Source organism: Oncorhynchus masou, chromosome 18 (genome assembly GCF_036934945.1).
Source record: "Oncorhynchus masou masou isolate Uvic2021 chromosome 18, UVic_Omas_1.1, whole genome shotgun sequence".
In the NCBI taxonomy this organism is placed as follows: Eukaryota; Metazoa; Chordata; class Actinopteri; order Salmoniformes; family Salmonidae; genus Oncorhynchus; species Oncorhynchus masou.
Genome location: NC_088229.1, coordinates 58235389 through 58255924, shown reverse-complemented (window position 1 = coordinate 58255924; position 20536 = coordinate 58235389). Strand labels below are relative to the sequence as shown.

Genomic DNA, 20536 nt, shown 5'->3' with positions numbered 1-20536 from the left:
AAAACTCACAGTGATTTATTAAACATATACAGTGATGATTTAAAAAATGTAATAAAAAAAAGTGGGCTTTAAATTAGTTTATTCACATTTGTACCCATTGAATGTGACTAATCTGTTCTGGTGCTCAGCATGGAAAGGATTGTGACTGACAGTTTGTCTGGTCTTCTCTGTACAGGTGGAGTGTAACCTGTTCCCAGAAATCCAGGGACGGGGCCTTTATCTGCACTCCGTCAGACCTGATGAGCTGCTGGTCACAGACCTGATTAACAGAGCCAAGAACATCTTCCAGAAGAACACTGTGGGACCAAAGAAGTATGGGGACATAACTAAACCTATACCACCTAAATTTGAGTCAACTATCTGACATTCTACTTTCTTACAATACTTATATGTTAACCTGTTTGGTGGATGAAGGTTCATTTAAGAAAATTACTCATTGCAATATTTCAATATGATCTCCAGGTACCTGAACGTGTATAAGAAGTACAGCAACCTACTAGACAACACTGCAAAGCAGGATATAGTGGCGTTCCTCAAAGAAAAACATTCCCTGCAAGGTTTTACTAAGGTAGATTTGCCTCTCTGCCGTCCTTCCTTCAAACACTACTAGTAGACCTACAGTACCAGTCAAAAGTTTGGACACACCTACTTATTCAAGGGTTTTTCTGATTTTTTTTACTATTTTCTACATTGTACAATAATAGTGAAGACATTAAAACTATGAAATAACACATGTGGAATCATGTAGTAACCATAAGTGTTAAACAAATCAAAATACATTTTATATTTGGGATTCTTCAAAGTAGCCACCCTTTGCCTTGATTACAGTTTTGCACACTCTTGGCATTCTCTCAACCAGCTTCACCTGGAATGCTTTTCCAACAGTCTTGAAGGAGTTCCCACATATGCTGAGCACCTGTCGGCTGCTTTTCCATCTCAATTGGATTGAGGTCTGGCCAACTGATGCAGCACTCCATCACTCTCCTTCTTGGTCAAATAACCCTTACACAGCATAGAGGTGTGTTGTGTCTTTGTCCTGTTGGAAAACAAATGACAGTCCCACTAAGCGCAAACCAGATGGGATGGCGTATTGCTGTTGAATGCTGTGGTAGCCATGCTGGTTAAGTGTGCCTTGAATTGTAAATAAATCACAGACAGTGTTACCAGTAAAGCACCCCCACAGCATCACACCTCCTCCTCCATGCTTCACGGTGGGAACCACACACGTGGAGATCATCCGTTCACCTACTCTGCGTCTCACAAAGACTGTGGTTGGAACCAAAAATCTCACATTTGGACTCGTCAGACCAAAAGACAGATTTCCACCAGTCTAATGTCCATTGCTCGTATTTCTTGGCCCAAGCAAGTACCTTCTTCTTATTGGTGTCGGTGTCCTTTAGAAGTGGTTTCTTTTCAGCAATTCAAACATGAAGGGCAGATTCACGCCGTCTCCTCTGAACAGTTGATATTGAGATGTCTGTTACTTGAACTCTGTGAAACATTTATTTGTGTCACGCCTGCCAAGCTGCCTTCATTACGCACACCTGTCACCATCATTACGCACTGCAGCGCTCATTGGACTCACCTGGATTCCTTCACTTTGTTGATTGCCCCGTCTATATCTGTCTGTTCCTCCGGTGGGTCCCTGTCAGCATTATTGTCATTGATGTCGTTTTTTTCCCCCTGTCCAGACACTTTTCCTGTTCTGTTTCATGTCCTTGTTTATTAATGTTCACTCTCTGTACTTGCTTCTCATCTCCAGCGTCGATCCTCACAGAATGTTGACACCACTAAAGGAAGCATCAGGGAGTTTTTATTTTTTGTTTTGGTTGGTGACGTCGGGTCCTGGTGCCCATAACTCAGCTAGCTCGTCGGGCTTCAACGCCTTAGCTGGCTCGAGAGGTCTTCTTGCCTCGGTCGGCACGTCATGCTTCAGCCGGCCCATCAGGCTCCCACGCCTAAGCCGGTTCGTCAGGCTCCCATGCCTCGGCGGAATCGTCAGGCTTTCACGCATCAGCTGGATCGTTGGGTTTCCACGCCCCTGCTTGCTCGTCGGTCTTCTACGCCTCAGCCAGCTTGTCCAGCGCCCATCCCTCGGTCGGCCCGTTAGGCTCACCCAGGTGGCACCCCTAAGGGGGGGGGTACTCTCATGCCTGCTCCCGCTCCTCCTCTCTGGCTCTCGAGGGCGCCAAGCTGCCTTCATTATGCACACCTGTCACCATCATTACGCGCAGCAGCGCTCATTGGACTCACCTGGATTCCTTAACTTTGTTGATTGTCCCGTCTATATCTGTCTGTTCCTCCGTTGGGTCCCTGTGTCAGCATTATTGTCATTGATGTCGTTATTTTTCCCCTGTCCAGACTCTTTTCCTGTTCTGTTTCATGTCCATTGTTTATTAAATGTTTACTCCCTGTACTTGCTTTTCGTGTCCAGCGTCGATCCTCACAATTTGGGCTGCAATTTCTGAGGCTGGTGACTAATTAACTTATCCTCTGCAGCAGAGCTAACTCTGGATCTTCCTTTCCTGTATCAGTCCTCATGAGAGCCAGTTTCATCATAGTGCTTGATGGTTTTTTACAACTGCACTTGAAGAAACTTTCAAAGTTCTTCAAGTTTTCCAGATTGACTGACCTTCGTGTCTTAAAGTAATGATGGTCTGTTGTTTCTCTTTGCTTATTTAAGCTGTTCTTGCCATAATTGTGGACTTGATCTTTTACCAAATAGGGCTATCTTCTGTGTACCACCCCTACCTTGTCACAACACAAATGATTGGCTCAAACGCATTAAGAATAAAATAAATTCCACAAATTAACTTTTAAGAAGGAACACCTGTTAATTGATGTACATTCCAGGTGACTGCCTCATGAAGCTGTTTGAGAGAATGCCAAAAGTGTGCAAAGCTGTCATCAAGGCAAAGGGTGGCTACTTTGAAGAGTGTCAAATATAAAATATATTTTGATTTGTTTATCACTTTTTTTGGTTATTACATGATTCCGTATGGGTTATTTCATAGTTTTGATGTCATTACTATTATTCTACAATGTACAAAATAGTAAAAATAAAGAAAAACCCTGGAATTAGTAGGTGTGTCCAAACTTTCGACTGATACTGTATAACCTAAAAAATATTCAACCATTTAACATGAATTGCATTGTCAAGCTGAAAATAGAGGCTATTATTCGAATGGCGAACTTGGAGATCGGATGAGAACACTTACGTCTACCCACCCCTTCTCAGAAAATCGAGGGTGTGCAGCAGTTGTGGAAGGAGATTGCCTCAATGCACATCACGGTGCCCCTGTCCATGTTTTGCCTGGACGTGCTGAGCCTGAACAAGGACCTGTGTGACCGCGCTGAGAGGCTGAAGGACAGGCTCATCGTCTTCGAGGTGGATGAGAACCGAGAGCTCAACAAGAGGTGAGAGAGGGAAGAACTCCTTATGTTTTAGATAGAACTACACTACCCATAAGACCACACTTTACACAAAAATGACTGGATGGTAAATCCACTCAATTATGTAATGCTCCTACTATTGTGTACTAATGTTACTGCTACCTTTGAAGTGTTTGACTTATAACAAAGAGCCACATCTCCCATACTGTTGGAAGAAAATAATCGGAAATCCGATTTTCTTTTTCTAGCATCTGTCACCGCTATGACGAGATCGCTGCAACCATCACAGGGGCCCCAGGCAACACGGAGGAGCTGGTGTCCCTGAACCAGTACCTAAAGCACACAAGCGAGGTGACCGTCCACAAGCTGAAAGATGAGATCAACGAGGCCGCCAACCGCCTCAGCTTCCTCTTGGACTACGCCACCCTGCCTCGTGCGTAATGGAGGACCTCTGTCGATAGTTGTTTACGGTTGGGGATTTGGGCATAGAATTGAGATGCACTGAGCAGATATGCTGTTTGGTCATGTAGAGTAGAACACCTGTTGTTCTAGGAAACACATTTCTGCATTGGGATTTAAATGGGGAAATCTTATGGATTGCGAAGGTGTTATCCATAAGATTTCAAGTTAATTTAATTGAAATCTTATGGTTACCGCCTTTGAAGTGTTACTGCTTATTGTGTTGGAGGTTTTGCATGTTTAGTTCTATACTTACCATGATATCTCTGTGCTCTCTCTCTCTCTCTCTAGACGATGATGTGAAGTTGAACAGTAGTGTGTTCCACTGGCCAGAACAGATCCTGGCTGTGTTTGAGATCAGTAAGAGCCGTCTGGCCACCAGGAGAGAACATGCCGAGGACCACCTCCTCAAGAGGTAGCTACACACCAGTACACATTGACAGTCCTGACCCTAATAAGGCTAATCCTCATCCCGAACCATCATGTCAACTTTACAACCGGAACCTCCAATACTAAACCTTGCATGGAGACATCTTCTATTCTCTTTTCTTTCCCTCTCTCTCTCTCTCTCTCTCTCTCTCTCTCTCTCTCTCTCTCTCTCTCTCTCTCACCCTCTCTCTCCCTGCCCTCTTTCTCTTCACACTCTTCAAACTTCACCGTAATGCCCTAATACTCTTCATGAAATACACACTAAACCTAAACTGCAATACTAGACCAAAACCACAGACGTCTTTTGTCTCATGCTGAGTCTCCTCTCCTGTCTCTCCTCCTCAGGACAGCAGAGTTTGAGCAGATGTTGCAGTGTGTGGGGAAGGAGGTGGAGGCCTTCAAGAAGAAGGAGCTGATGAGCCTGGAGGAGATGAAAAACAATGTGGAGAAGCTCAACGAGCTCACCTCCTGTCTGGACGCCGCCGTCACCGAACTGGACGTGAGTGAAAGGAGAATCGGAAAATGGTTCAAACTGAATCGTTTTTTTCCTGTTTATTAATTGTTTCACTTCACTAACTCAGTTTGGACCTGCCGTCACTGAAACTGCTTGTAATGAGGAGCGATATGCGAAACGAATTTGTTAGCCATCGGATCACCTTGTGGGTTTTGTTGCTGTGCTTGCTGCTTTTGCTACTGAATGACTTTCACGTGGTATTGGTTTGTCGCCTTCTCCTCTCACCTCCAGGACATCAACAAAGAGGAGACTCTGCTGGAGAAGGAGCAGAGCCAGTTCCCCATGCTGCAGACCCTGATGGGCAACAAGCAGCCCTATGACCAGCTGTGGACCAATGCCCTCAACTTCCAGAACAAATCAGAGATCTGGATGAACGGTACAGAAGTACACACAGGCCATGTTGTAAAACATTTATCAAGGTGTATCATAGATTTATGATAAATGTCAACTGGTGTTATAACTTGAATGGTTCCACGCATAAGACTTTTAATAGAAAGAACTGACGTAATAACTGTATATTTTGTTTCTACACATTGTGGTCCGAAATGATTGTTTGTTTGCTTACTTGTTTGTGTACTTTCTCATCTTGCGACTCACTTCCCAGGTCCCTTCCTCCACCTGAATGCTGAGAAGATCTCAGAAGAGCTGGTCACTATGTGGAGGACCATGTACAAGCTGACCAAGTCCTTCTCCGACCTGTCAGGGCCGCGCCGCGTGGCCGACAGCTTCAAGATCAAGATTGACAAATTCAAGCAGCACCTGCCCATCCTCACCACCATCTGTAATCCTGGCATCAAGGACCGTCACTGGGAGAGAGTCAGTGCCCTAACCCTCCCTCTCTGGAGCTCTGAAGCAGAGCACCAACACTGAACCAGGAGACAGAATATAATGTGTTTTTAAGGATTTATGTATGATAACACATGACATAACATTGTCGGCTTGTCCTAAAATTGGAGAGTCTGAAAACGGGTCATATTTTGTTATTTAAAAAAAACAACGTTATTATCATGAACAGTCAGTACCAGACAGTTCAACCTCAGATAAGATGGCCAGTGAGTCCTGCATACCTGTGATCCATGAAGCTGAGATGAATAATTGATGCTTCTCTGTGTCCTGTTTTCAGATCAGCACCATCGTGGGCTTCGATGTCAAGCCAGATGTGGACACCTCACTGTTTAACATGGTGGAGCTGGGCCTGTCCAAGTTCTCCGACAAGTAAGAATCCATCATTCCTACACTACGCTCTGCCTTAGCATTGCGATAGATAGGAGGGAACTGAAATCCGAATAATTGTTGGTGAGAAACAGGGACTGTATTGGTGGTTTATTACCATAATGACATTCAATGTGGTATAGTGTTTCACCAGTAGCACCTTACTCGTTAATACCGTGGCAAGGAAACAAAACACAAAGAAGATTTTGCCTCTTTAGGAAACCAGCCCTAATATTGGAAACAAACATCATTATGTTGTCATCCAGAGTCACCTTTAATTTAATTTATACACAATATTTTACATAGAGCAGGTTTATAAAGGACCAAAGAGTTGTCTACTTCGTGTTTTCATTTTTGCTATGGAAAGAATATTGTGATACTGGTATTGTCCCAGCCCGAGTGATAATACCGTTTTCAGTGGGTTTCTGCTCTTTTCCATAAATGTGTTAGTTTGTTATTTGCTGTACAATGTGAAGCTGTCTCTGACTTTTCCTTCCTCAACTCTCAGGCTTGAGGAGATAGGGGCGTCTGCCAGTAAGGAGTACTCTCTGGAGAAGGCCATGGAGAAAATGAAGACTGAATGGTCTGAGCTCTGCTTTGCCTTCACTGCCTACAGAGACACGGTAAGCAGCAGCAGGCACACAAATGCACACACACACACACACACACACACACACACACACACACACACACACACACACACACATACATACAGTATTAACTAATTACAGAATTTGTCATCTGGACTTATGAATTATTAAAAAGTAACCAAGTATGCCAATATTAGATACTATTACACCCTAGACAGGATCAACTTTCTTAAAGGCCCAGTGCAGCCATTTTTATCTCAATATCAAATAATTTCTGGGTAACAATTAAGTACATTATTGTGATTGTTTTCACATAGCTTCTTAGCAAGAACAATTTCTCAAGCAAGGACTGTCTGGCACTGGTGTGAGGGGTAAACTGAAAATGAGCTGTTATAGGCAGAGGTTTGGAACACTCTTATTGGTCTATTAACTAATTTACCAGCTGGTGATGTCATCAGGTAGGCCAAAATTCCCACCAAAACAAACAGCTCTTACATTAAATGGCCATTATCATAATTTTCACAATTGTTCAGTATTATTCCAACCTCATAGTGTGGAAATATGCAGTACCAGTCAAAAGGGGTTTTCTTTATTTTAACTTTTTTTTACATTGTAGAATAACAGTGAAGACATCAAAACTATGAAATAACACATATGGAATCATGTAGTAACCAAAAAAGTGTTAAACAAATCAAAATGTATTCTTCAAAGTAGCCACCCTTTGCCTTAATGACAGCTTTGCATACTCTTGGCATTCTCTCAACCAGCTTCAGAGTCTTGAAGGAGTTCTCATATATGCTGAGGACGTGTTTGCTACTTTTCCTTCACTCTGCGATTCAACTCATCCTAAACCATCTCAATTGGGTTGAGGCCGAGTGATTGTGGAGGCCAGGTCATCTGATGCAGCACTCTATCACTCTCCTTCTTTGTCAAATAGCCCTTACACAGACTGTATGTGTGTTGGGTCATTGTCCCGTTGAAAAACAAATTATATTCCAACTAAGGGCAAGCCAGACGGGATGGCGTATTGCTGCAGAATGCTGTGGTAGCCATGCTGGTTAAGTGTGCCTTAAATTCTAAATGAATCACTGACGGTGTCACCAGCAAATCACCCCCACACCATCACACCTCCTCCATGCTTCACGGTGGGAGCAACACATGCAGAGATCATCCGTTCACCTCTGTGTCTCACAGAGACTAATGCTCGTGTTTCTTGGCCCAAGCAAGTCAAATCAATTTGTATTTGTCACACGCTCCGAATACAACAGGTGTAGACTTTACAGTGAAATGCTTACTTACAAGCCCTTAACCAGCAATGCAGTTTTAAGAAGAAAAAAAAGTGTTAAACTATTTACTAAAATAAACTGAAGTGGTGCAGCCGTCTAAGGCACTGCATCACAGTGCTAGAGGCATCACTACAGACCCTGGTTCAATTCCAGGCTGTATCATAACCGGCAGTGATTGGGAGTCCTATAGGGCCCAGCGTCGTCCGGGTTAGGGTTTGGCCAGAGTATGCCAACATTGTAAATAAGAATTTGTTCTTAACTGACTTGCCTAGTTAAATAAAGGTTCAATTTAAAAATATATATCATTTAAAATATATATCAATAAAAATAGAAAAATAACAAATAATTAAGGAGCCACAATAAAATAACAGTAAAGAGGCTATATTTCCAGGGGTACCGGTACAGAGTCAGTGTGGGGGCACCTGTTAATTGAGGTAATATGTAGGTAGAGGTAAAGTGACTATGCATGGATAATAAACAGAGAGTAACAGCAGCGTAAATATGGGGGTGGGAGGGGGACAATGCAAATAGTCCGGGTAGCCATTTGATTAGCTGTTCGGGAGTCTTATGGCTTGGGGGTAGAAGCTGTTAAGAAGCCTTTTGGACCTAGACTTGGTACAGCTTGTCATGCGGTAGCAGAGAGACCAGTCTATGACTAGGGTGGCTGAAGTCTTTGGCAAGTTTTTGGGCCTTCCTCTGACACTGCCTGGTATAGAGGTCCTGGATGGCAGGAAGCTTGGCCCCAGTGATGTACTGGGCCGTGCGCACTGCTTAGTGCCTTGCGGTTGGAGGCCGGGCAGTTGCCATACAGTGATGCAACCAGTCAGGATGCTCTCGATGGTGCAGCTGTAGAACCTTTTGAGGATCTGAGGACCCATGCCAAATATTTTCAGTCTCTTGATGGGGAATAGGTTTTGTTGTGCCCTTTTCACGATTGTCTTGGTGTGTTTGGACCATGATATAGTAGTAGTTTGTTGGTGATGTGGACACCAAGGAAGTGGTTTCTTTGCAGCAATTCGACCATGAAGGCCTGATTCACGCAGTCTCCTCTGAACAGTTGTCTGTTACTAACAGTGTATGTTACTTTAACTCTGTGAAGCATTTGTTTGGGCTGCCATTTCTGAGGCTGGTAACTCTAATGAAGTTATCCTCTGCAGCAGAGGTAACTCTGGGTCTTCTTTTCCTGTGGTGGTCCTTGCCAGTTTCATCATAGCTTTTGATAGTTTTTGCGACTGCGCTTGAAGAAAGTTTTGAAAGTTCTTCAAATTTTCCTGGATTGACTGACCATGTCTTAAAGTAATGCTTATTTGAGCTGTTTTTGCCATAAAATGGACTTGGTCTTTTACCAAATAGGGCTATCTTCTCTGTACCACGTCTACCCTGTCCAAGTTAAGTTGTAGTAGGCTGCTTTGTTCTGGAAGTGTTTGTTAGAATGGATCCTTCAGACGTTCCGATGGTTGCTTGATGGAATCTTTCTCGTGTCTTTTGTCAAAGTTCTAGACTACATTACATTACCCAGCTGCAGACTGAGAATGTTTGGTATAGTCTTTGCCTTCTTCACTTGTCGAGTTTCAGAGGGTCTTAACCATTTCGTAACATTCAGCTCACGCTGTCGGTCACGCTGATCTGTATTTAAATTGCAAACATTTCAACGTATTCAGCTCGCGCTGCACATATACTGGTCTGTTGTAAATTTCGTTAGCAGTCCTTTTATGCACTCGCCTTGGAGGGCGGTTCCATCACGTTGCCACAATGTCTGTGCTCACATGGGCGTGGTCACTGACTCGGCAAAAGCTTACATGAAAAACAATTATCATCTAGAAGGCCAAAATCACATTTAATCTTTTCACAACTAGTTTCATATTTAATCATATAAGTATTACAACATTTAGATTCAAAACTACATTGTGAAAGCTCATAAAGATACAGATCTTGCTATAAAGATCTTGCTATACCATCCGTAATGACATCACAAAATGCTAAATTATATGACATGATTATTGTTTTGATCCCCACCAATCATTCCCCACATGGTTTATGTTAGAAATATTGTTTCAATATCCAATCTTTTGATGTTAAAGTACTGCAAAGTCTCTATTCTAACACTCAGACATTCCATTCTCAATACTGCAAAGGCAAGAGAGAGAAAGTTTACAATAGGTTGTTAAAATCATAAAACCGCCCCCCCTTCCTCTTTGGTGGGAGAGGGGGTGGGGGGGCTCTCTTTGATCCTCACTCAGAAGGAAAAGTCATGACAAGGTGTTTGAGAGAATACCAAGAGTGTGCAAACCTGTCATCAAGGCAAAGGCTGGCTACTTTGAAGAACCTCAAATATTGAACACTTTTTTGGTTACTACATGATTCCATATATGTTATTTCATAGTTTTGATGTCTTCACTATTATTCTACAATATAGAAAATAGTACAAATCAAGAAAAACCCTTGAATGAGTAGCTGTGTCCAAACTTTTGACTGATACTGTATATAAAACACAGGAAAATCATGTTTTTTTACAGCACTGGGACTTTAATAGGCCAGACTGGTTCAGTTTGATGTGTGCTGTGTGATGTTGGGTGTGGAAAGAAGCCATCTCTTATTCCGCATGTGTGTGTGTGTGCGAGTGTAGGGTACGAGTATTGTATCTGCAGTGGACGACATCCAAGTGCTCCTAGACGACCACGTCATCAAGACCCAGACCATGCGAGGGTCACCCTTCATCAAGCCCATAGAGGCTGACTGTAAGGTAGGATCATCACACTGCCACCTGTCATCCCTGGTCTACTGGATTGGGTGACATCCCAGTTGAGATCATTCATGGCCATGAAATTGATACTAGCCAATGTTCTCCTGTAATGTACGTTCGTATTGTACATTCATTCTAAGGGTTTTTAAATCTTTCTGTTTTTCTCACTCTCTCTTTCTTCTTTCTCTTACCTCTCACTTTCTTTATCCTTTTCACTTCAATCTCAAATCTCTATTTTCCCTTCTCCCCCCGTTCTCAGCAATGGGAGGAGAAGTTGCTGATGATGCAGGACATCTTGGACTCCATGTTGAAGTGTCAAGCTACCTGGCTCTACCTGGAGCCCATCTTCAGCTCTGAGGACATCATCGCCCAGATGCCTGAGGAGGGACGCAAGTTTGCCATCGTGGACCGATACTGGAAAGATATCATCGCTGAGGCGGTGAGACACGCCCCCCCCCCCCCCGAAATGACTGTGTGTGCGTGCCTATATGTGTGTGTGGGGATTTCCTTATCTTGACCAATACCCTGCATGTGTGTGTTCAGATGAAGGACACGCGTGTGCTGGTGGCTACAGACCAGGCCAACATGCTTGGCCGTCTCGAGGAGGCCAATGTATTTCTGGAGGACATCCAGAGAGGCCTCAACACCTACCTGGAGAAAAAGAGACTATTCTTCCCCAGGTAACTCTAACAACTATTAACATTCTCTTTGAAATTGCCTGTCACTTTGACATACTTTGACAGTATAAGTACCATTGTATGTTAATTCTCACAAGAAATTTATTTGTGTATTTTAGCATTTACGTCATTCTTGTGTGTATTCATGTCTATGGGAGACTTGTGAGTTAGCCCTTGAAGAGACAGGCCCTTGGAGAACTGTCAGAACTGTCAACTGATCAAAATTAGTCGGAGGATGTGTCTGAAAGAGCACCTTATTCCCTTTATAGTGCAATACATAGGGAATAGGCTGCCATCTCGGACTCACCTCTGACTGAATCTAATCCACAGATTCTTCTTCCTGTCCAACGATGAGTTGCTGGAGATCCTGTCAGAGACAAAGGACCCGAGGCGTGTCCAGCCTCACCTGAAGAAGTGCTTCGAGGGCATCGCCAAGCTGGAGTTCACAGAGGACATGGAGATCACTGGCATGATCAGCTCTGAGAAGGAGTTAGTGCCGTTTAGCACCAAGCTCTACCCCGCCCAAGCTAAGGTACTATTGTAGGACACACACACACGCATTCAGGCACACACACACACACACACACGCTGATGTGACTGTGTGGTGTGATCCCATGCAGGGCATGGTGGAGAAGTGGCTACAGCAGGTGGAAAGCATGATGATGACCAGCGTTAGAGATGTCATCCACAAAGGAGTGGACCAGTATGTCGAGGTACAGTAAAGACATAAATACAATTTAGAAAATAACAAAAAATGTAAATTGAAATGTTTATTGACAATTACACTTCAAATGATTATTTTGCAGGTCCCCAGGAAAAAGTGGGTGTTGCAGTGGCCTGGTCAGGTTGTTATTTGTGCCTCGTCCATTTTCTGGACCAGTGAGGTCTCTGAGGCCATCGAGACCAATACCCTGCTCGTGAGTCACTTAATACATAGCATTACCAAAGACAGTACACTATGAAGATAGGCAGAAACTGCATGTCCTATGGAAACCCCTGATCACTCTTGTAGGCAAGTCAAGGTGACGTTGGCTAGCTAAGCTCATGCACAGAAACACGTCATCGGGTCTAACAGTCGTCTTGCGTCGAACTGCGCATGTGCAGGCTGTCAAATCAAAGGCACACCTTCGATGTAAAAATTTTTTTGACAAAAATGAAAAACGTGTCAGTTTGTGATTTTTCATGAGGTTGGAGTAATAACATGTTCAACTGCTTAAGACATTGGCTCCAATCTAGGTTGTGCCTTTAGATTTTGAGAAAATTAAGTACATATTTTACTTTTTAAAATTAGATTGAACCTTTATTTAACACGGCAAGTCAGTTAAGAAAAAGTCAGTTAAGTTCTTATTTACAATGATGGCCTACACCGGCCAAACCCGGACGACGCTGGGCCAATTGTGCGCCACCATATGGGACTCCCAATCATGGCCGGTTGTGATACAGCCTGGAATCGAACCAGGGTGTCTGTAGTGACACCTCAAGCACTGCGATGCAGTGCCTTAGACCACTGAGCCCAAGCAAGAATGTTTCACTTCTCTCATTGACTTCTCTAACCACAAACACCTGCTTGGCCTGCTTTGCTATTCACTGGTACTGTATATGTTGATCCATTCTAAGGCCTATGTGGATAAGAGCAATGCCCAAATAGCTGACATTGTGGAGCTGGTGCGTGGGAAGCTGAATGGAGGGGCCAGAATGACCTTAGGAGCTCTCACAGTCATTGATGTCCACGGTATTTCCCACTTTTTCCTTAATATTAGTTCTTCTTCTGAGTTCACCCCAGAGGAAGTCGGTGCCAGATCTCTCACACACACACTTTTTTCTCACTCACACACTCTCTCCTCTCTCTCCCAGCTCGGGACGTGGTAGCTAAACTGGCTGAGGACCGTATCTCCTCCCTGAATGACTTCTCCTGGATCAGTCAACTGAGGTACTTCTGGGAGGACGGAGATGTGCGCCTGCGTATGATCACCACCACTGTCAAGTACGGCTACGAGTACCTGGGCAACTCCGGCCGTCTGGTCATCACCCCACTCACTGACCGCTGCTATAGGTCAGTCATCAACTGTATCCTCGACTTGGTTGACTTACCACTAACATAGTATTGACCATGGTTATAATGCAAGGATACATACATGGGTACAGTTGCTGGACATAACTTTATTCCATAAGGATACTGAAAGAGAACAGTCATGTCATATTGGAGGTTGCATGTTACATGTTCCCATAGGACACTGATGGGTGCCCTGAAGCTGAACCTGGGAGGAGCCCCCGAGGGCCCTGCAGGGACAGGCAAGACTGAGACCACCAAGGATCTGGCCAAAGCTCTGGCTAAGCAGGTACATGATCATTTTGTATTTTTGAACCTTTATTCAACTAGGCAAGTCAGTTCAGAACATTTTTTTTATAATTTTTTGTTTTTATTATAGGAACACAAAGAAAGTAAAGTTTTTTAAAAAGAACAACAAAAAAGATAACTTTTTTCCCAGTATTCCTGACCTCTCTCCTCTTGTGTTCTTAAAGCAAAGGTCCATGCTCCATGTGGTGATTTATTTTACAATGTCTATCCATTGTGTCACTGTGGGAGGGTCTTTTTGTAGCCATTTCCTAGTGATAGCCTTTTTGCTGGCTGCCAGTAGGACCTTCAAGAGGTACTTTTCTCTATTGTGTAAGTTGTCAGGTATTTCACCCAAGTACAAAGAAATGAATGTTTGTTCTATGTCAAATCCCATTATTTTTCCATTGTTAGATCTTATTTCTCCCCAGTAAGTTTAGATTGCTGGGCAAGTCCAAAAGATATGAGAGTGATCCAACCTCAATAGACCGCATTCTCTCCAACAAGGGTGTAGGGAGCCAGTCTGTTTTGATTTCAGTTTATGAAGAAACATATAATATTCTTCCAAAAGAACTCTCTCCATGACCTTGTGTTGGTGGAGCTTGTTGAGTCTCTAATATGTTAAGAACATTCTTATATACACCGGCCAAACCTGGATGATGCTGTGCCAATTGTGCGCCACCCAACCACGGCCGGTTGTGATACAGCCTGGATTCATACCAGGGTGTCTGTAGTGACGCCTCAAGCACTGAGATGCAGTCCCTTAAACCACTGCACGACTCGAGAACCCTACTAATGCATTACTGTCTTAACTTTTCACCCAAAGTTTGTTCAGTCTTCAGGTATCATATTTAATTGCATTAATTTACTACAATTTGATTTGTTTTGTCTTGTTTTTTGCTTCTCTCAGTGTGTGGTGTTTAACTGCTCTGACGGCCTGGACTACAAGGCCATGAGTAAGTTTTTCAAAGGACTGGCACAATCCGGGGCTTGGGCCTGCTTCGACGAGTTCAACCGAATCGAAGTGGAGGTGCTGTCTGTGGTGGCCCAGCAGGTGCTGAGTATCCAGCAGGCCATCGCCAGGGACCTGAAGACCTTCATGTTTGAGGGGACCGAGTTGTCCCTCAATCCCACCTGCTCCGTCTTCATCACCATGAACCCTGGCTATGCAGGCAGGGCCGAGCTCCCAGACAACCTCAAGGTACAGTACACCTACCACTGACTATAGGATCAACAGTCGTTATTTGAAACTTAAAAGGGATAGGTCACAATTTACATTGTATAGTTCAACTAGTTTTGCATTAGGTTTATTGCAAGAAAAACAATGAGATTGGGAGTGTGGCGCTGTCAATCTTCTCTTGCAGGTTCTTTTCCGTACGGTGGCTATGATGGTGCCTGACTATGGTCTCATTGGTGAGATCTCACTTTACTCTGTGGGCTTTATCGAGTCTCGCAGGTATGAATCGTACCGATTATATAACTAATCTATTGTGGTTGTCTTGTCATACATAGTTCTCTAACTTCTCACGTTGACTCAAAAAAACAAACTTTCTTGGTGTTCCTATCAGTCTTGCCGGGAAGATTGTGGCAACCTACCGCCTGTGTTCAGAGCAGCTGTCCTCGCAGCATCACTACGACTATGGTATGCGCGCCGTGAAATCAGTCCTGACTGCCGCGGGGAACCTAAAACTGAAGTACCCGAAGGAGAACGAGAGTGTTCTGCTGCTCAGAGCACTGATGGACGTCAACATGGCCAAGTTTCTGGCCCAGGATGTGCCTCTGTTTCAAGTAATGTTGCTTATGTTTCGGCATTATTCAGCTTTGTCACACCTGATTTTGTATATCTTATCAGTCTGTTTTTTTTTACATGAGTTCTCTATCTACGTAACCAATGGCATCATTGTCACACAGCAAGTTAAATTTAAACACAGTTCCAGTGTCCATACTTTTCAGTGTTAAATTACCACTTTGCATTTCCTAGTGTGCCTTTCGAGGGATGAGTTACCACCTGTGACTGTTTTTGTTAGTGAGAGAGAAATGGTGGTTACATTCATTCATGTTCAGTCCTGTGGCCTTTACCAGATGAGATCCTAAGCAAATATGTTACCATTAAAATGTAATTATTACAACACATATTTCATAAGGCCTTATTTTGAGGGCCTAGTTTTACCTTAATACAGTTGCCTCAAACTCATTGTTTACGGGCCACATCAAGTCACATTATGCTGGCTAGCAATGTGATGTGTAATTCCTATTAGAATCCAGCCAGAGTGGGGATCTCAAATATTTGTATTCACCTACAACCTGCATTTAGAATGACTGCCAGATTTGGGAAGAATAAGATGTGAGATCTTAACTGGAACAACCATTTCAGTAACTGGTGCAACAAGTCCAAGTAACAGATTGGATTAGTATAGAAAAATGTATGTTATTTATATTTGAGTAGGATACAGTAGGTAGCCTAGTGGTTAGAGCGTTGGTCTAGTAACCAAAAGGTTGCTCGATCAAATCCTCGAGCTGACAAGCTAAAATTCTGTCGTTCTGCCCCTGAATAAGGCAGTTAACCAACTGTTCCTAGGCTGTCATTGTAAATAAGAATTTGTTCTTAACTGATTCTAAAAATACAACTGCAATAAGAGCATGCTGGGAAATCTGATAATGATGGGTGTGGTTTTAGTTTAACTCTTGTTATTAAAACCAACACTGGGGTTCATTTACTCCAATAAGTGTTAATTTAACATTTACTTTCACTCTGGAATTAACAGTAGAAACAGTAGAAATGTTAACAGTAGAAATGTTACACTGAAAAACCAACACCAGGTAACACTATGCACCTATGCACCAATGTCATCATTACAAACTGAGTCATTTTATGTTTCTCCAGAGAAGCAAATTCTGTCAAAGCTTTCTGAGCTTTTCCACCTGTTAGTGCACATTTAAACTGTCGTATCTCTCAGTCTTTCACGCATGACTGTATGCTTGAATTGTATCCATAGGGTATCATATCGGATCTCTTCCCTGGGGTGGTCCTTCCCAAACCAGACTACGATCTTCTCATGCAGGCCCTGAATGACAACATCACCAAGCTCCAGCTCCAGCCTGTGCCCTGGTTCATCGGCAAAATCATCCAGGTAATCCAAAAACAAAATGGCAGCATTTCTCTGTCCTTCTCAGTGACACTGATGCCTCAACCTCACCTATTATTCAAAGACATTGTGGTTGAATAAGGGTCAGTGCTGTAAGAATTCCTCTCGTTGGTTCTTTCGCGTTGATAGGTGTATGATATGATGCTGGTGCGTCACGGTTTCATGATCGTGGGAGACCCTCTGGGTGGGAAGACCTCTGCCTATAAAGTCCTGGCTGGGGCCCTGGGTGATCTGTTTGAAGGTCAGTCCTACCAGACAGCAACTTGATGACATCGAAAGTCCACATTATCAAGCCATAAGCAGCATCAGTTTTGGCAACTACAAATAAATTGCACCAACTACAAATAAATTGCACCAACTACAAAATCTGATACACACTTTATATTCTATTTTTATGGTCACCATGTTTCCATCCTCTGACATCCTCTTTACCCCCAGCTGGTCTGATGGAGGAGTTTGCGGTCGACTACCGGATCATCAACCCCAAGGCCATCACCATGGGCCAGCTGTACGGTTGCTTCGACCCGGTCAGCCACGAGTGGTCAGACGGGGTGCTGGCCGTCTCCTTCAGGGAGCAAGCCGTCTCCACCTCGGACGACCGCCAGTGGATCCTCTTCGACGGGCCCATCGACGCGGTGTGGATCGAGAACATGAACACCGTGCTGGACGACAACAAGAAGGTAAGGCGTTAGCTTCATTAACTAGGTATCCATTCAATTGGCAACAGATTTTCATGCAAATATTCTAAAATCTACAAAAAGATTTTCCCACCAGAGTTGTTTTTCCATCAAATTGACTTATTGGGAATAAAAGGCCAAGCATTGATCATCATGTCACCAGAATAAGACCCTCAATATTTATTGGAAAGGAGCATCAAGCTCATCGCTGTGCACTTTCACCACCATGTGAAGTTCATCCTCCCAACTTATTTCATCTGTAGCTTAATAAACTGTACGCTTTCCCGAGTCATAGTGTGATCCCAAGTTCTGAAAGAGCTGCAAAACCTGGACCCGTACTCATCAGCTGGGCTTGACAATCTGGACCCTCTATTTCTGAAACTATACGCCGCCATTGTCGCAACCCCTATCACCAGCCTGTTCAACCTCTCTTTCATATCGTCTGAGATCCCCAAGGATTGGAAAGCTGCCGCAGTCATCCCCCTCTTCAAAGGGGGAGACACCCTGGACCCAAACTGTTACAGACCTATATCCATCCTGCCCTGCCTATCTAAGGTCTTCGAAAGCCAAGTCAACAAACAGGTCACTGACCATCTCGAATCCCACCGTACCTTCTCCGCTGTGCAATCTGGTTTCCGAGCCGGTCACGGGTGCACCTCAGCCACACTTAAGGTACTAAACGATATCATAACCGCCATCGATAAAAGACAGTACTGTGCAGCCGTCTTCATCGACCTTGCCAAGGCTTTCGACTCTGTCAATCACCATATTCTTATCGGCAGACTCAGTAGCCTCGGTTTTTCGGATGACTGCCTTGCCTGGTTCACCAATTACTTTGCAGACAGAGTTCAGCGTGTCAAATCGGAGGGCATGCTGTCCGGTCCTCTGGCAGTCTCTATGGGGGTGCCACAGGGTTCAATTCTCGGGCCGACTCTTTTCTCTGTATATATCAATGATGTTGCTCTTGCTGCGGGCGATTCCCTGATCCACCTCTACGCAGACGACACCATTCTATATACTTCCGGCCCGTCCTTGGACACTGTGCTATCTAACCTCCAAATGAGCTTCAATGCCATACAACACTCCTTCCGTGGCCTCCAACTGCTCTTAAACGCTAGTAAAACCAAATGCATGCTTTTCAACCGATCGCTGCCTGCACCCGCATGCCCGACGAGCATCACCACCCTGGATGGTTCCGACCTTGAATATGTGGACATCTATAAGTACCTAGGTGTCTGGCTAGACTGTAAACTCTCCTTCCAGACTCATATCAAACATCTCCAATTGAAAATCAAATCAAGAGTCGGCTTTCTATTCCGCAACAAAGCCTCCTTCACTCACGCCGCCAAACTTACCCTAGTAAAACTGACTATCCTACCGATCCTCGACTTCGGCGATGTCATCTACAAAATTGCTTCCAACACTCTACTCAGCAAACTGGATGCAGTTTATCACAGTGCCATCCGTTTTGTCACTAAAGCACCATATACCACCCACCACTGCGACTTGTATGCTCTAGTCGGCTGGCCCTCGCTACATATTCGTCGCCAGACCCACTGGCTCCAGGTCATCTACAAGTCCATGCTAGGTAAAGCTCCGCCTTATCTCAGTTCACTGGTCACGATGGCAACACCCATCCGTAGCACGCGCTCCAGCAGGTGTATCTCACTGATCATCCCTAAAGCCAACACCTCATTTGGCCATTTCCAGTACTCTGCTGCCTGTGACTGAAACGAATTGCAAAAATCCCTGAAGTTAGAGACATTTATCTCCCTCACCAACTTCAAGCATGTGCTATCTGAGCAGCTAACCGATCGCTGCAGCTGTACATAGTCTATTGGTAAATAGCCCACCCATTTTCACCTACCTCATCCCCACACTGTTTTATTTATTTACTTTTCTGCTCTTTTGCACACCAGTATCTCTACCTGTACATGACCATCTGATCATTTATCACTCCAGTGTTAATCTGCAAAATTGTAATTATTCGCCTACCTCCTCATGCCTTTTGCACACAATGTATATAGACTCCCCTTTTTTTTCTACTGTGCTATTGACTTGTTAATTGTTTACTCCATGTGTAACTCTGTGTTGTCTGTTCACACTGCTATGCTTTATCTTGGCCAGGTCGCAGTTGCAAATGAGAACTTGTTCTCAACTAGCCTACCTGGTTAAATAAAGGTGAAATAAATAAAAAATGTAAAAAAAGTTTACTTCTGTATGATGGTTATTATATCAATATTTGCGCATAAAAGCGTTTCCACCGCCATTTCTTGCATTATTCATTTTGCCGACACAAAAAGATCCCACCTTGTCTAGCGTATTTTGTTTTGTCGACATTTGGAAAGTTTACCGACAAAGTCGCTGTTTCTATATATTCTATATATGTATTTTACTCTCATAAAACGTTGGATGGTTGGTTGGATGGATGGAAATCTGGATATAGAGAGACATAACATATAAGCTTTATAATATGAAGTTATAGAGGTGTACACGCGTATAACAAGTAACTAAGCATTATACCTGTCTGCTTTGAGTAAATTGAGTTTTCTTTTTTACTTCTTCCAGTGACCTTTTACCATGATTTTCCCTCTTTGGACAGTAGTACATTGTCCATTGATTAAATAACTACTGCCCTGTTTGTCTAGTGCCAAACACTAAGGTATGTTTTGTACTTTGTTCTCTGTAGCTGTGTCTGATGAGTGGTGAGATCATCCAGATGAGCGCTAAGATGAGTCTGATCTTTGAGACGGCCGACCTTGAGCAGGCCTCCCCAGCTACGGTCAGCAGGTGAGTGGGGGTGTTTTTTGTTGAGAATTAGTGTCCTCAAATTCTATATGTTGTGGCTTACTGTATCTTGTGACTGGAAGAAAGGAGCAAACCATTCTGGTTGGGTGTTGAGTCAACCAGTGGTAGTATAGCAAGTTGGTTGCTGGTTGTTGATACTTTGATGAAGAAATTATTGTTCTGCTTTTAGGGGTGGATCTTAACTTCCACTTAACTTGAATGTTCACTTAGCTTTCCATTGACATTAATGGATGACTAAGTGAAAATTTGACTTAGGTGGAAGTTAGG

General features: G+C 43.6%; 1 protein-coding gene across 1 annotated transcript in view; it reads left to right on the top strand.

Moving 5' to 3' along the window:
• dnah3 (dynein axonemal heavy chain 3) overlaps positions 1 to 20536 on the top strand; it is a 50499-nt gene that overhangs the window by 8666 nt on the left and 21297 nt on the right. The window contains exons 10-35 of the mRNA XM_064923921.1: positions 176 to 312; positions 463 to 568; positions 3239 to 3417; positions 3642 to 3826; positions 4144 to 4267; positions 4627 to 4780; positions 5027 to 5171; positions 5400 to 5611; positions 5919 to 6010; positions 6516 to 6630; positions 10510 to 10626; positions 10886 to 11065; positions 11170 to 11306; positions 11634 to 11835; positions 11924 to 12016; positions 12110 to 12220; positions 12921 to 13035; positions 13158 to 13356; positions 13534 to 13642; positions 14549 to 14839; positions 15003 to 15094; positions 15207 to 15426; positions 16635 to 16769; positions 16914 to 17025; positions 17223 to 17464; positions 20151 to 20251. Coding sequence (XP_064779993.1) covers positions 176 to 312; positions 463 to 568; positions 3239 to 3417; positions 3642 to 3826; positions 4144 to 4267; positions 4627 to 4780; positions 5027 to 5171; positions 5400 to 5611; positions 5919 to 6010; positions 6516 to 6630; positions 10510 to 10626; positions 10886 to 11065; positions 11170 to 11306; positions 11634 to 11835; positions 11924 to 12016; positions 12110 to 12220; positions 12921 to 13035; positions 13158 to 13356; positions 13534 to 13642; positions 14549 to 14839; positions 15003 to 15094; positions 15207 to 15426; positions 16635 to 16769; positions 16914 to 17025; positions 17223 to 17464; positions 20151 to 20251 — 3905 coding nt within the window. The remainder of the gene's footprint in view (positions 1 to 175; positions 313 to 462; positions 569 to 3238; positions 3418 to 3641; positions 3827 to 4143; positions 4268 to 4626; positions 4781 to 5026; positions 5172 to 5399; positions 5612 to 5918; positions 6011 to 6515; positions 6631 to 10509; positions 10627 to 10885; positions 11066 to 11169; positions 11307 to 11633; positions 11836 to 11923; positions 12017 to 12109; positions 12221 to 12920; positions 13036 to 13157; positions 13357 to 13533; positions 13643 to 14548; positions 14840 to 15002; positions 15095 to 15206; positions 15427 to 16634; positions 16770 to 16913; positions 17026 to 17222; positions 17465 to 20150; positions 20252 to 20536) is intronic.